This window comes from Mastomys coucha, unplaced genomic scaffold, assembly GCF_008632895.1.
Source record: "Mastomys coucha isolate ucsf_1 unplaced genomic scaffold, UCSF_Mcou_1 pScaffold7, whole genome shotgun sequence".
Classification (NCBI taxonomy): Eukaryota; Metazoa; Chordata; class Mammalia; order Rodentia; family Muridae; genus Mastomys; species Mastomys coucha.
Window position 1 is genome coordinate 8,264,806 of NW_022196913.1, and position 13,052 is coordinate 8,277,857.

At 42.3% G+C, this 13,052-nt stretch overlaps 1 protein-coding gene and 1 long non-coding RNA gene across 5 annotated transcripts in view; both read left to right on the forward strand.

Annotated features, from left to right (window-relative positions):
* The window catches only part of Prkcq (protein kinase C theta), a 136,569-nt gene extending 129,588 nt beyond the window's left edge, over nucleotides 1–6,981 (forward strand). For 3 of the 4 annotated variants that reach the window (XM_031357936.1, XM_031357934.1, XM_031357937.1), the window contains 2 exons: nucleotides 5,108–5,236; nucleotides 5,757–6,981. In XM_031357936.1, coding sequence (XP_031213796.1) covers nucleotides 5,108–5,236; nucleotides 5,757–5,915 — 288 coding nt within the window. In that variant the 3' untranslated portion in view covers nucleotides 5,916–6,981. The remainder of the gene's footprint in view (nucleotides 1–5,107; nucleotides 5,237–5,756) is intronic. The other variant, XR_004114877.1, reaches the window with a different exon arrangement.
* A 4,721-nt stretch (nucleotides 6,982–11,702) lies between these two features.
* On the forward strand, nucleotides 11,703–12,684 carry LOC116081413. Its single transcript, XR_004114879.1, has 2 exons — nucleotides 11,703–11,755; nucleotides 12,417–12,684. It is a non-coding gene; the product is annotated as an uncharacterized LOC116081413 (long non-coding RNA).
* Nucleotides 12,685–13,052: the final 368 nt, after the last annotated feature.

Genomic DNA, 13,052 nt, shown 5'->3' on the forward strand with positions numbered 1-13,052 from the left:
AGTTAAATAAAACCAGGATGGAGAAAGCTGAGAAAGAACATGGAAGGCTAACTTCTGGTGTCCACATACATGCACACACCACTTGTGTGCACATGCCACATATATATACACATACCTGTACACTCACACACAGAAAACTTAAAAGCAGAAGGTTTTATATAGGGTTGATATGGCTCAGCAGGTAGAGGCAGTCTCCCCAAAGCCTGGTGACTTGAGATTAATAGCCAGGGATCAAATGGTGGAGGGAGAGAATTGGCTCAGGTACAACAAATAAATAAATGAGTAAATGTCATAAAATTTTAAAAACAAAAGTAAATGTAAGATTAAATGCCATGCAAGTACAAAATTAAAATTAATATTTATGCATGTTATCAGCAGCAGGAGAAAATCGTGTTATAAGGATAAGCAAAGAACTGGTTGAATAAATCAGAAATGAAAGCACTAAAAGATAAAAGTGGAGAAGGACTCTAGGCAAAATGGTCTTAAAGTCACTTGGAAGCTTTTGTGATTTCTGACATTGGTTAAAAAAGAAAACTTCTGCCTATTGTGCACATTGAATTAATTGGCCTGATTACAGATTAGTTTTCATTATGCAATTTGCTGCCAATAAGGATGATTTGCAGTTTATCTGTCCTCCTGGATCACTTTACAGCTTCATCCAACTGCCATCACTGCCTTGGGCCCCCTCCTCTGCAAAAATCCAAAGAAAATGCTTTTGCTTAGACATTCCCTCCAGGGACTTTTCTATGATATAAAACCAAGTCCTCAGTCCCCTCTGAACAAGGGGATGCTGTATGGCACCCAATACCATGGTGGTAACACACTCTGTCCTTTGGGCACACATAGTCCGCTGAACAACTACATGTCAGGAGAGGCTGTGTTCTGTCAGGAGTTACAGCTGGGCTGCTGTTGCTGCTGCTGCTGTCCAGTTGCCTAGTGCTAAAGTGAAAAGCAAGCGCCCCTTTCTCCCCATTTATTTATCCAGGATGTCCGGTCCTTGTGTTTGAAAACGATGGGAAAGTAATGCTCTTAAACAGAAATCCATCTCCCTTTTCACAGGACCATTTGTTCTGAGGAGGGACTCAGGAGGGAGGGTGGGATCCAGGTATAACCTGTCACAGCTGCTGGTGGCTACAAATTGCTTCCTACCCAAGCTGTCAAATAAATTTAAACAAACTCCAACTGTATCCCAGCCTTTTATGTAAGAGTGAGCTGTTTCCTGTAAATATAGAAAGCTTTTACTGGCAAAATGAAATACTTTCCCCATGTCCTTTGTGTACCTTTGCTGCTGCAGAGCCCTTGACCTTGGTGTCCTCGCGACCTGTCACACTCAGGACACCAAGTTGAGTCTCTTGCTCCTGGAAGAAGAGATAAGGACAGAAAGAAAATTGAGCTTTGGGGCTGGAGGCCAGATTATCTTATTTCTTTTTAAAAGACATTATTTTATTTCACAGGTGCCTAAGCCAAGCTCAAATGACTCTTTGTTAGGAGTTTCTTGGACCCAAATGTCACATGCTTTCTAAGAAAATCTAGTGGAAAACTGACATTGGCCAAGGACAGCGACTTAACTCCCTAAAACATTTTATTAGCCAATGTCAGCTGAACATGGGCCCATTCTTAAGACCCTTAAGCTTTCTATCTCATCTTGCTTCACTGAAGTATCCTTAAGAGATAGAAGTCAATTGCTTATTATGATAATTTCCAAGGAGCAGGGCAAACTGCTTATTCTCTCTTTTAAAGTTTAGAAAAGAATTAATTAGGACTGGAGAGTTGGCTCAGCGTTTAAGAGCACTTGTTGCTCTTCCAGAGGACCAGAGTTCAGCTCTGAGCATCCACATTGGGCAGCTCAAAAGCTCTTGTACCTCCAGCTCAAGGAGTCCCAGTGCCCTCTTCTGGCCACCACAAGCACCTACACTTGCATGCGTGCGTGCGTGCGTGCGTGCGTGCGTGCGTGCGTGCGTGCGTGCGTGCGTGTGTGTGTGTGTGTGTGTGTGTGTGTGTGTGTGTGTGTGTGTATGCATGTATACACATACACAAATGTGCTTTTCCATGTGTCAACTCACTGGTTGTTGAATCCACAGGAAAAAGAATATTACTGCTAACTTGGTGCCTTTTCCATATGCCAAAAACAAGAGGCCAGGACAGAGAACATGCAGTCTACAGATAACCTGGGAGAAGAGCATCTCCAGTTAGCTAACATTTACTCAGCAGGTTCTTAGTACCAGGGAAGGTGCTAGATTCTGGGTAGTGGAAACACAGTGCGGCCTGTTTCCCAGAGCTACGGTCCATGGGAAACACAGACTTGAAAAACAGAAAACGGGTACAAACTATTCATTGGGAGATGAGCTCTGTTATAGTGGAGGTAATCAAGGAGGAGGGGGCTCCTATAGAGCCCTGATGACTGGGACAGAATTTAAAGACAATGACTGGGCAAAGGGAATCTTAGTAGAGGTAGCTGGTTTGAGCCACTCCCTAGAAGACGTCGTTATTGAAAAGGAGAGCCGAAAATGGTCTATTAATGAGCAGCTTTGACCCAGAAGAAGCCGGCGCATTAGCATTAGGATATGGCATCTAGAATGTTCGTAGAAACACTAGACTCTCAGAACTCTCTGAGTCCTAGAGGTCACCTTAATTCACCGTCCATTTTACAGGCAGCCCTGCATGGTTTGAATCTGAAATATTACTCCCAAAGGCACATGTGATAGAGGCTTGGAAGGTTGTGGAACCTTTAAAAGGTGGGGCAGAGGGCAAGGAAGTTAAGTTATTGGGGGAGATTGTCAGATTCTAACCCCCACCTCCTTCTCGCTTTCCGCATCCCTTTTGCGTTGAGGCGAGGCCCTTGATCCATTGCCAGCTTCCTGCCTGGATGTTCTAATTCATCACAGGTCCAAAATCCATAAAGCCAACTGTTCACAGGGTGAAACTTCTGAAACCAAGTGCCAATGTAAATTTTTCTATTTTAAAATTTTATCATCTTGGGTATTTTGTTACAGTGGTGGAAAAAATGGCTGACATTGGAAATAAAGATTTAGAAAACCTACCCAAGGCTACAAGAGCCCTAAGCTAGATGCACACCTTATTCCTTCATTCCATGATACAGAAATGTAGTCAGTTTCTTGAACGATAGCCTCGGGTTACTTCCACTTTGGATATGCAGGTTCTCACTAAGAGTCCTCCATGGCCACTGTACAGTAACAGTGAAGGTGGCATTGGGACCATACTAAGGACTCTTCAATAGGTGTGCAGTGGTTTCATAACCTTTACACTCAGAACTTGTTATTAAGACAGGATCTCAAGCAACTCCATCTGGCATCAACTTCACTCTGTAGCCAAGGCTAGCTCTTCACCTTGATCCTCCTGCCTCCACCACACAGGAGGTTTCAGGTGACTGCAGGTGAGTGCTGCCATGCCTAATTATAACCAAGAGATGGGCTCAAGCCCTTGTGGGAGCCACTTGGAAATCCCTCCATTTTGCCACATTTTCTGTCTTATAGGGCTATAGCCTCCTTAAAACACTCTAGCTGTGATGTAGTAGTCAAGCACCTTGACAGTGCAGAAACAGGAAGTAACACCCAGAGAACCTCTTACTTTCTGAGTGAATGTTTAGGTTCTCCCGCACATTAGCCCTGGACAGGCTAACGTTTAAAAGCTTCGAGGGTGCCTTGCTATCATTCCAATATCCATTTTGGTTGTTATGTGAAGTGGCCAGAGAGAGGGTGGTCTAGAGAGCAGGCACATAAACACTGGCTGAAAGGCTGCAGAGGCAAAAATGGTACTCAGCAAGTCTGCCAGAGTGGACAGTGACCTTCTGTACCCAAAGTCACCTCCACTGACTGTCAGGAACTCCTAGATGGCACTGCAAATACAAGTCCCATGATGCTAGACTCCTAAGATAGGCCATCTTCATAAGAAATATCACTCCTGGGTGGGCAGTTAAGTCAAATAAGTTAGTCACCCATTCTGTCCTGCTTACAGTTCTTTTTATTTTTTTTTTAACCCTTTGGGTTTTTTTTTTCCAAACACCATCTCACTATAAAGCCCAGGCTAACATTGTCCAGACTGGACCAGGCTGGCCTCAAACTCACAATCCTCCTTCTCTGGCCTTGTGAGTGCCGGGCTTCCTGGCACTCACCACTGTACCTGGCTTATTCTCTTGGGTGTATTACTGACCAGAAGTAACAGTGAACAAATATGTGTATGGGGACAGGGATTGTTTGCAATATGCGCATATGTGTTTATGCACACAGCCATGTATGCTTAGACATATGCATATATGCATAGGTATGAATGTGTGTGTTCATGCTTGTGCCCACATACATGTGATGGTATGCATGTTTCATGTCTTTCTATGTGAAGGTATACATGTATAAGTACATGTGTGTGTGTGCGTATATGTATATGTTATTGTTTTATTTAATCCTAAGGATAGCCCTGTGGGACACGCACTTCGTGTATGTTCTAATTTGTTTTCTGTTGCTGTGATAAACACTATGGCCAAAAGCAACTTGGAGAGGAAAGGGTTTGTTTCAGCCTAAAGCTTACAGACCATTATTGAGGGAACTTGGGGCGGAGACTCACACAAGAACTAAAGCAGAGGCCATAGCTCCTGGAATCATGCCTACCTTAAACAACCCAGACCATTTGCCTAGGGATGGCACCACCCACATCAGCCATAGTCCATCAATATCTCACAGACGCAGCCACAGGCCAGAGTGTCAGACCCAGTTCTGCACTTATGGTTTCCTCCTCCCAGGTGAAGCTGGACAATGAAAACAGATGGACAATTAAAGTTAACCAGCGCAGCATGTGCCAAAAGTTAGGAAATTTGTCAGTGACCCCCGTAAGTAACACAAAGTAAAGCTGATCTCATGCCAGACCTATATAAATCTCAGTATTGCCTGCCTAGGGTAAAAAGGAAGGAGGTCGAAGCCCAGACTATGGAAGGTTCAGAAAAGTTCACTTAGAAAAGGCAACAGGTTAGAGTTCACACCCCCACAGCAGTCAGTGAAAAGGCAAGTTGCTCATACCCCGAGTGATGCACACCACCTGATCTAACACGGCCAGCCTCATCTCGGAAGTGAACCATGGCCGCTCTGCTCCCTTGCAGCTTTTTGTGAGAGAACCTGAGAAGAGGCTGGGAGTGAGAGGAGACATCCGCCAGCATCCTTTGTTTCGAGAGATCAACTGGGAAGAGCTTGAGAGGAAAGAGATTGACCCACCCTTCAGACCAAAAGTGGTAAGGACTCCCCCACTGGACAGTTTGGCTTCCGCTCCTTCTCTTTCTGTCACAGGCTGCCACCCTAAGCGAGTAACAGCCCTTCCTGAAACCTGCCCCAGCCACACTGTCCAGGAGAAACACGCTTCTTTAATCCATACCATTTGGCTAGAAGAGAGGGGAAGGGGTGTTCCTGTTGCTTGCCAAATTGAAACTGTGTCATCACAGTACATCTACAGGGACAATAAATTGCAGAACATTCCCAAGTTGAACATGTTTCTGAGTGGGACCATCAGAGGAGATGGATTTTGCACGCAACATTTAACATTCTTAATGGTCGCCATCTGGGTGACCAACACCTGTACAATGTTATAATTCTTTTATGTAAAATTAATTATTCTAATAAAAGAAATGATGACTCGGGATTTGAACCCCCTGGGCTGTGCACACACTATAGCCTCCATCACCAAAGTTAAGATAATGAACTTGGTGGCTAATTTTCTTCCCCTTTTCTTTCCCTCCTCCTCATCGTGTGACCAAGAAATCACCATATGACTGTAGCAATTTCGACAAGGAATTCCTAAGTGAGAAACCCCGGCTATCATTCGCTGACAGAGCGCTCATCAACAGCATGGACCAGAACATGTTCAGCAACTTTTCCTTCATTAACCCTGGGATGGAGACTTTCATTTGCTCCTGAACCTCATCCCTCTCCAGACTGGAAGGGATTTGCCTTCTCTCTGGGAACTGGTTCAAGTAACACTTCTGGAAGTCTCTTTTTCACGTTGGGAAAAAAAAAAGAAACACTCAATCTCAAAGGCATGGAGGACCGCTGAACTCCTTGCATGAGCTGTATGTAGCACAAACCATGCCTACTTCACTAATGACGTCACCCCATTATATCTCCCAGAATCTCTCACAGCAGCCCTTGAAGTTAGATCATTGTTAACTCTAGTCATTTACTTGAAAGATGGTTCCCGATACTGCGAAAGATTCGAAACATAATTCTGCTCTTGCCCTAGGCAACAATTGCTGGTTGGTGATGAACCAAGGTGCAAATGGAACAGATTTCTCAAGACTGGGACAGCAGATTGCCTTTTGTAGAAGTCAATTTCACTCAACCACAGAGAAGGAACCACTAACCCACGTTGCTCTGCGCTGTCGATGGCAGAAGGGAGGGAAAGAGGAAGCCCTGAGCAGATTATTATGGGATGCTCTCCAATAAACATAGCTTGAAACTTGAGATTTACAAATTTGTTCATTCTGACTAGCTCTGAAATTCACAAGGCAGAGGAAAGTAAGGGCCAATGAGCAAAGCAGAGTCCTTGTCACCAACAGGGAAGGGTAAGGATATTGCCTATGTGGGACATCTTATTCACACAGAACTAAAGTACAACCAACAAGGGCAGGGTAGTTTACTGCTGCCAATCAAACCTTCCCTTCCCCCTGTTCTCAGTTGATCTCTGTCAGCGTAGGTAGGCATTCATTACCATCCTTCCCTCAGACAAAGAAATGAAGTGCATGACTCTTCTGAGATAAAGAAAACCAATCCCTTTTCATGTTGTTCCCAGTAATTTGATGGCAAATAAGTCCCTCCCTAGGCATCCTGCAAGACCACACAGCCCATGCATGATATTTGCAGTAGTCAGTCCTGTTGAATTAGAGTCCTAACTATACACTGAGTATCGTGTGCTGTTTGTATATTTTGATGAGGTGTTCTGATGATAACGTGGATGCAGAAAATGGAATAAAAGAATAAAGAAAGATGTCTCTTAGTGGTTTGATTCTCTACTGGTTTTCTCAAAGACAAAGGTCCATCATGTTGACCATCAAAATGTAGCCAGTATTGGATTTGTTTTAAAAATGAGGAATTATGAAAAAGAGTTTCTCAGAAGGGTAAGACATTCAGGCAAATCTTAATCATTAGCATGTTCCTCTTTCCCCTCCCCTAGAACCTTTGTTGATGGAGGGGTCTACACAGGCTGCCTTCAGGCGATGCCTGGCCTCACTCCCTCCAGTGGTGACAGACATCCAGCCCTGGCAGAATGTTCCTCCCCACCCCTCCTCCATCCTCTGCTGCAGGTCACCTAGGACCTATGCTTCTCTCTGGTCTGCCTTCTAGAATCTTCTGAGGACATTTTCCGGCATCCTGTCCTGCTTCTCTGTTGACTCTTTGTCCTTCTTCCCACTCTAAATCCCTAAGAAAGCCCCTCCCCTTGGTTGCCTTTACCACCTCTGGTATTCGTCCCCTTCTGATATGTAATACCACTCCACACAGACAACCGCAAATCTCCATCTCCAGCTGTAGCCCCACCCCTGCCAGCAGACACATTAACCCAACATGCATCTAGTTCTGCTTTATAGTTCCTATTTCTGCTAACAGCCCTACTGGACCTAGAACCAGAATTTTCATTGGCAATCTCCTCTCTCCCTCTGACTTCCTTAATGTTTATTTTTATATCAAATCTCATTATTCTGCATTTATATTGTCTGATGGTTAGCGTTACTTGTCAACCTGACAGGTTTAGAATCACCCAGGGAACAAGCCTCCGATCACACCTCTCAGATTGCACTTTCTTGTTTAGGTGAATGGAGGTGGGAAGACACACACCGTTGACCAGGTTGGGATTGCAGACCCTGTGAAGGGAAAGGCATGCTCAGTGTAAGCATCGCTGCTCCCTTCCTCTTGATAGTGATACAATGTGATCAGTTGCATCTCTGCTCCCTTCCTCTTGATAGTGATACAATGTGATCAGTTGCATCTCTGCTCCCTTCCTCTTGATAGTGATACAATGTGATCAGTTGCTTCAAACTGCTTCCCAGTGACTTCCCTACTGTGAAGGAGGATGCCCTAAAACTGTGAACCAAAATAAACTCCTCTTCCTTCAGTAACCTTTGTCAGGGTTTCTTAACCCAGCGAGAAAAGAAACTATTACATCCTCTCTTTCTAAAGTACATACACATCTCTACATCCCAAGTACTATGGGAATGAAGAGCAACTGATCCAGCCCCTTCATTTTGTGTCTTTCCCAGTTCTTAACTTTTATGTACAACATCTGGTTTCTTTTCCCAAATGAAAATTTACATCATGTCACAAACACACTTGTTGAAAACCTATGTAATATTCCCTGACTAAAGCCCCCATAAGGCCCCTGGTTTTGTTCCTGCATTAGTTCTACCTTGAGCACCACTGCAACTGTTCACTTACTCTGTTCCCTAAGCCACCCGAGTTTCCCAGCATGGTGCAAGAAAACGGAAAGCTTTCTGGGCTCTGTATCTCCCTGACAGACACTATTTTCTTTGCCTCTAATGCACCCCCTCTGTTCCCACTTCCCGAATCTCCCTAGTCTCAGATTCGGTCACACAACTGGTCCTTCATGCCGCACCCTCTGCTGGAGCTAGTCCCCCAGTTCTCTAAGGTTATCATCAGTTACTTCTGTTGGCACATGCATCGTTTTCCTGGTGAGCCGTAAACCCCCAGAGGGAAAGATCTGTACAACTGCATGTTTCCTAGTCCTTTTCTCATTAGTACTTAAAGAGCTGTCAGGTGAAAGAGTAATGCAGATGCTTTATGGCTCTGTTGTGTACGTGCACTACATTTCTCCTTATCCATTCATCCCTGGGTGGGCATCTGAGTTAACTCTATGCTTGGCTACTCTGAATAGTGCCACAATAAATGTGGGTGTTGCAATATCTCTACTGTATACTAACTCTGTATCATTGGGGTATATCGCCTTATACAGAGCAAAAGTCCCAATTCCAAAGCAAGCAATTACTTCCATGTTCTAGACCTGCCTTCCCTCTCTGAATTTATTTCCCACACTTTATCCACTTCTTAATTTTCAGAGCATGGAACTCTCAACCTCTTTTAGCATTTTAGCTTTTGCTTTTTGTTTTGTTTTGTTTTCTTTTGTTTTGTCTTGTTTGTAGGGCTGAGGATTGACCCCAAGACCTTGCACACACTAAGTGTTTTAGTCACAGTTCTTATTGCTATGATGAAACACCATGCCAAAGCAACTTGAGAAGGAAAGTGTTTATTTGGCTTACACTCTCATGTCACTGTTCATCATCAAAGGAAGTCAGGACAGGAACTCAAACAGGGCAGGGACCTGGAGACAAGAGCTGATGCAGAGGCCATGGAGGGCTACTGCTTATTGGCCTGCTCCTCATGGCTTGCTCAACCTGCTTTCATGTAGCACCCTGAACCATCAACCCACAGTGAGCCCACCCACAGTGAACTGGGCCCTCCCACATCAATCACTGATTTTAAAAATTCTCATCAGGCTTGTCTACAGCCTGATCTTTTGGAGACATTTTCTGAACTGAGATTCTCTCCTTTCCAATGACTTTAGCTTAAGTCAAGTTGATATAAAACTAGTCAGAACCAGGCCAGGAAGTGGTAGTGCACTCCTTTAATCTCAGCACTGGGGCAGCAGAGGCAGGCTCTCTCTATGGGTCCAAGGCTAATCTGGTCTACAGACTGAGTTCCAGGACAGCCAATGATACACATAGAGAGAGAGAAAAGAACAAAAAGAAAAAAAAGAAAGAAAGAAAAACTAGCCAGCACCACACGCAAACACTTGGCCACAAAGCTACATTCCCCAGCCCCACTAGATTATTAAACCTGCAGTTCACTGTGCCTTGAATTGTTTTATTACTTTTAAGCTCAGTCAGTTCCTAAACATCTTACAACTCTGTCTTAGTCAGTGTTCTATTGCTGTGACCAAGAACTCAGATATATTAGTTTATAGGAGCCATTCCTATTCAAACTACCATAAACTCTCAATCCAAATTTGCCTTGTAGGATGTGTATTTCCAGGCCCAAATTAGAGGCCCTTCCACATAGATCTTTCCATGATACTTCTTAGCCTGAACTTTATCTCTTTCTATATGTGAACTCCTTGAAGACAAAGACAGAGATGTTTCTGAACCCTTAGCCCTGCATGCCTAGTACATCTTAGATAAGCATATGAACTAAACACTAAGCAGAAGCACCACAAGATATTATTTCTCTTCCTTTTCTCCAAAAGACCGATTATCAATTAGTAATCAATGGTGGTATAAAGACAAGAGGGGTAATTTAACTGGAGTATAACCAGATATGATCAAATGCTCCTTTTCAAAACTAAAATAATCTCTTCCTAGACAAAATAGTAAGAGAGAAGAAGAGGAAGAATAGGAGAAGGAAAGGAGAAAGAAAACAAAGGAAGGAAGAAAAGGAAAGAAAGGAGGGAAGGAAGGAGAGTAGAGAAGAGGAAGAGGAAATCTAGAAAGGATGTAGGCAAAGGGAACTTTATATATTGTTAGTAAGAATGTAAATACTAAAATTGGAATGGTCCAGGCACACTCCTAGGTATATACCATGCAAAGTTAACATACCAGAGAGATACCTGAGCACAAATGGTCATTGTGGTACTATTCCCAGTAGCCAAATATAGAGTAGCCTAGATGCCTGTCAGTGGGTAAATGGATAAGGGAAAATGTAGTGTGGATAGATAGATAGATAGATAGATAGATAGATAGATAGATAGATATAGGGATAGAGAGATAGAGAGAGATATATAGTGTGTGTATATGTGTATATATGTATGTACATATGTGTATATATGTATATAGTATATACATACATGCATATTTACATATGCATGTATGTATATACTATATACATCTATATATATGCATAATCAGAGGCATAAACAGAATTGAAAAATGTCATTTTTGGTGAAAAAAATGCAGCTAGAGGTCATCCCTGTTAAGCAAAATAGGCCCGAGGTAAAAAAAAACAAATGTCTCCTACATGGTTACTAAGAGTTTTTAAAAGCAGCTTGAAAGTATTAGCAGGCTTTAAGCAGGGACTGGAAATGAAAGGAGAGGAAGAAAGGAAAAGGGCTATCAGAGGGTAGTTGGAGAAATGCATACAATCAAGACAGAGTACTTATATGTATAAAATTGCAACAGTGAACCTATTACTATTTATAACTAGTATGTATTAAATAGCTATAATAAAAATAAAATTCCCTTTAAAACATTTGTTTTTAATCTTTTTTCTAGGAACTTACAACTAATATAATCTAAATGGAGCCTCCTCGTAGGCTATGGTGGAAAGGGCCCCTGGAAGAAAAAGCAAGCAGTGAATTCAGGAGTCAGGAAAGTTGTTTTTATTGTGTTGGTTTTTTTCCTGAATGACGAAAGGCCCACTGACTTGATTAAAGATGTCAACATGGTGAAACATTAACTATGTCAAAATCTCTGTTCTGAGATTTGTAACAGACTGGAAATGCCAATAGACTCCATGAATCCGAAGACTCGTTCACTCGTGGGAGCAATTAGCGCTCATGAAAGCAATGCAGCAGCCCTGCAATTGACTCATTATTCATCACTTGGGGGGAGATTGATTGTATCAGAAATAAAGATGAAGTGGCCGGAGAGTAGATAACAGTAAGGAAACTATAAAGCATCCAAGGACAGCAATCTTTTGGCTACATTTATAGAACATCAGATCCAGAAAATTCAATAGACCTATTTTCTTTTAACATAAAGGTAAGCATGAGGAGATTAGAAAAAGGTCAATTTGCTTCCAAACAACTAGAAGAACCAATAGAACAAAGAAAAAAAATGTAAAAGCAATCAAAAGCTGGCACACTTTAAAACACGCCATTAATCAGTATGTCGATGAGTTAAATCTCCCTAATAAAAGACAATCTTGATGTTTTTAATTATGTGCCATTTAGCAGTAGATACAGATTAGGTGACAAGGATTTTTGACCATAAACGGGAAAGAAAAGATGCCATAGTTGAACGTAAAAGAAAGGTAAAGGAATCAAAAAAGAGGGAAAGGGAAAGAATTAGAATAAGTGTTGAAGAAAAACCAGAGCCATTTAAACAGAGAAGAAAAGGCAGAGCCCCTTTAGGAAGGGACACAAGGGACAGGAGATCTTAGGATAACTGAGAGCAATTGCAAGCAACATGGATGAGCCAAGGATGAGCCATGGATGAGCCATGGATGAGCCGACATCTGTGGCCAAGGAGCAAGATGAAATCAGCAAGGAGAATATTACTGAGAGGCTTTGAGGGGAAGGACAGGAATCTTAAGTCAATGGTGACAAACCTAACCCAAGGGCTGGTGGGAAATGAGAGATTTGATCAGCCATCAAAGGGGACAGATTCTGGCTAAACTAACACGATATGCTGCTTTGTAAAGGCATACACTTACACAGATGAGCGCAGAAATCCAAACGTCATGAGCTCGTTGGGAGAAGAATTCAGCGACCCCTGACAAGAGTTTGGTCAAGGGAAGATTCGTCATCAAGACACAGGAAATAAAGAAGAAAAGTATCAATTTCAGTAGTATTAATGCCAGGCAGAATGTTGTTAAAATAAGAAACATTTTGATTTGAATAAAGTATACATGGAATGCATGAAAATGCTGGGACTTTTGAAAAGTATAATAAATTAAATTGATAAAAATGCAAGACAGATAAATATTTCATCATAGTGAGAGTCACTAAAATATCTCCTCAAAAAAATCAAAACATCAGGCAAAAAAGAAATGCAGGTAATTTGAAAAAAGTTTAATAAACCTGAGTTAAGAAAAACTTCAAGTTAGTAAACACTGACTATAAACCGAGGGAAAACATATACGACCTCACAGGAGTTAATAAAATTTAGTAAGTTAACACATGAAAAATGTATATGGTATGTGGTAATCAGAATACAGTGTGGGAAATGTTGTTATGCCCAAAATCTAAACAAATCCACCAACACATCTTTCAAAATAAAGCCACCAACACGTCTTCAGTGAGCCATAAGTTAAGAGGCTCTAGTTATTGACAAGATA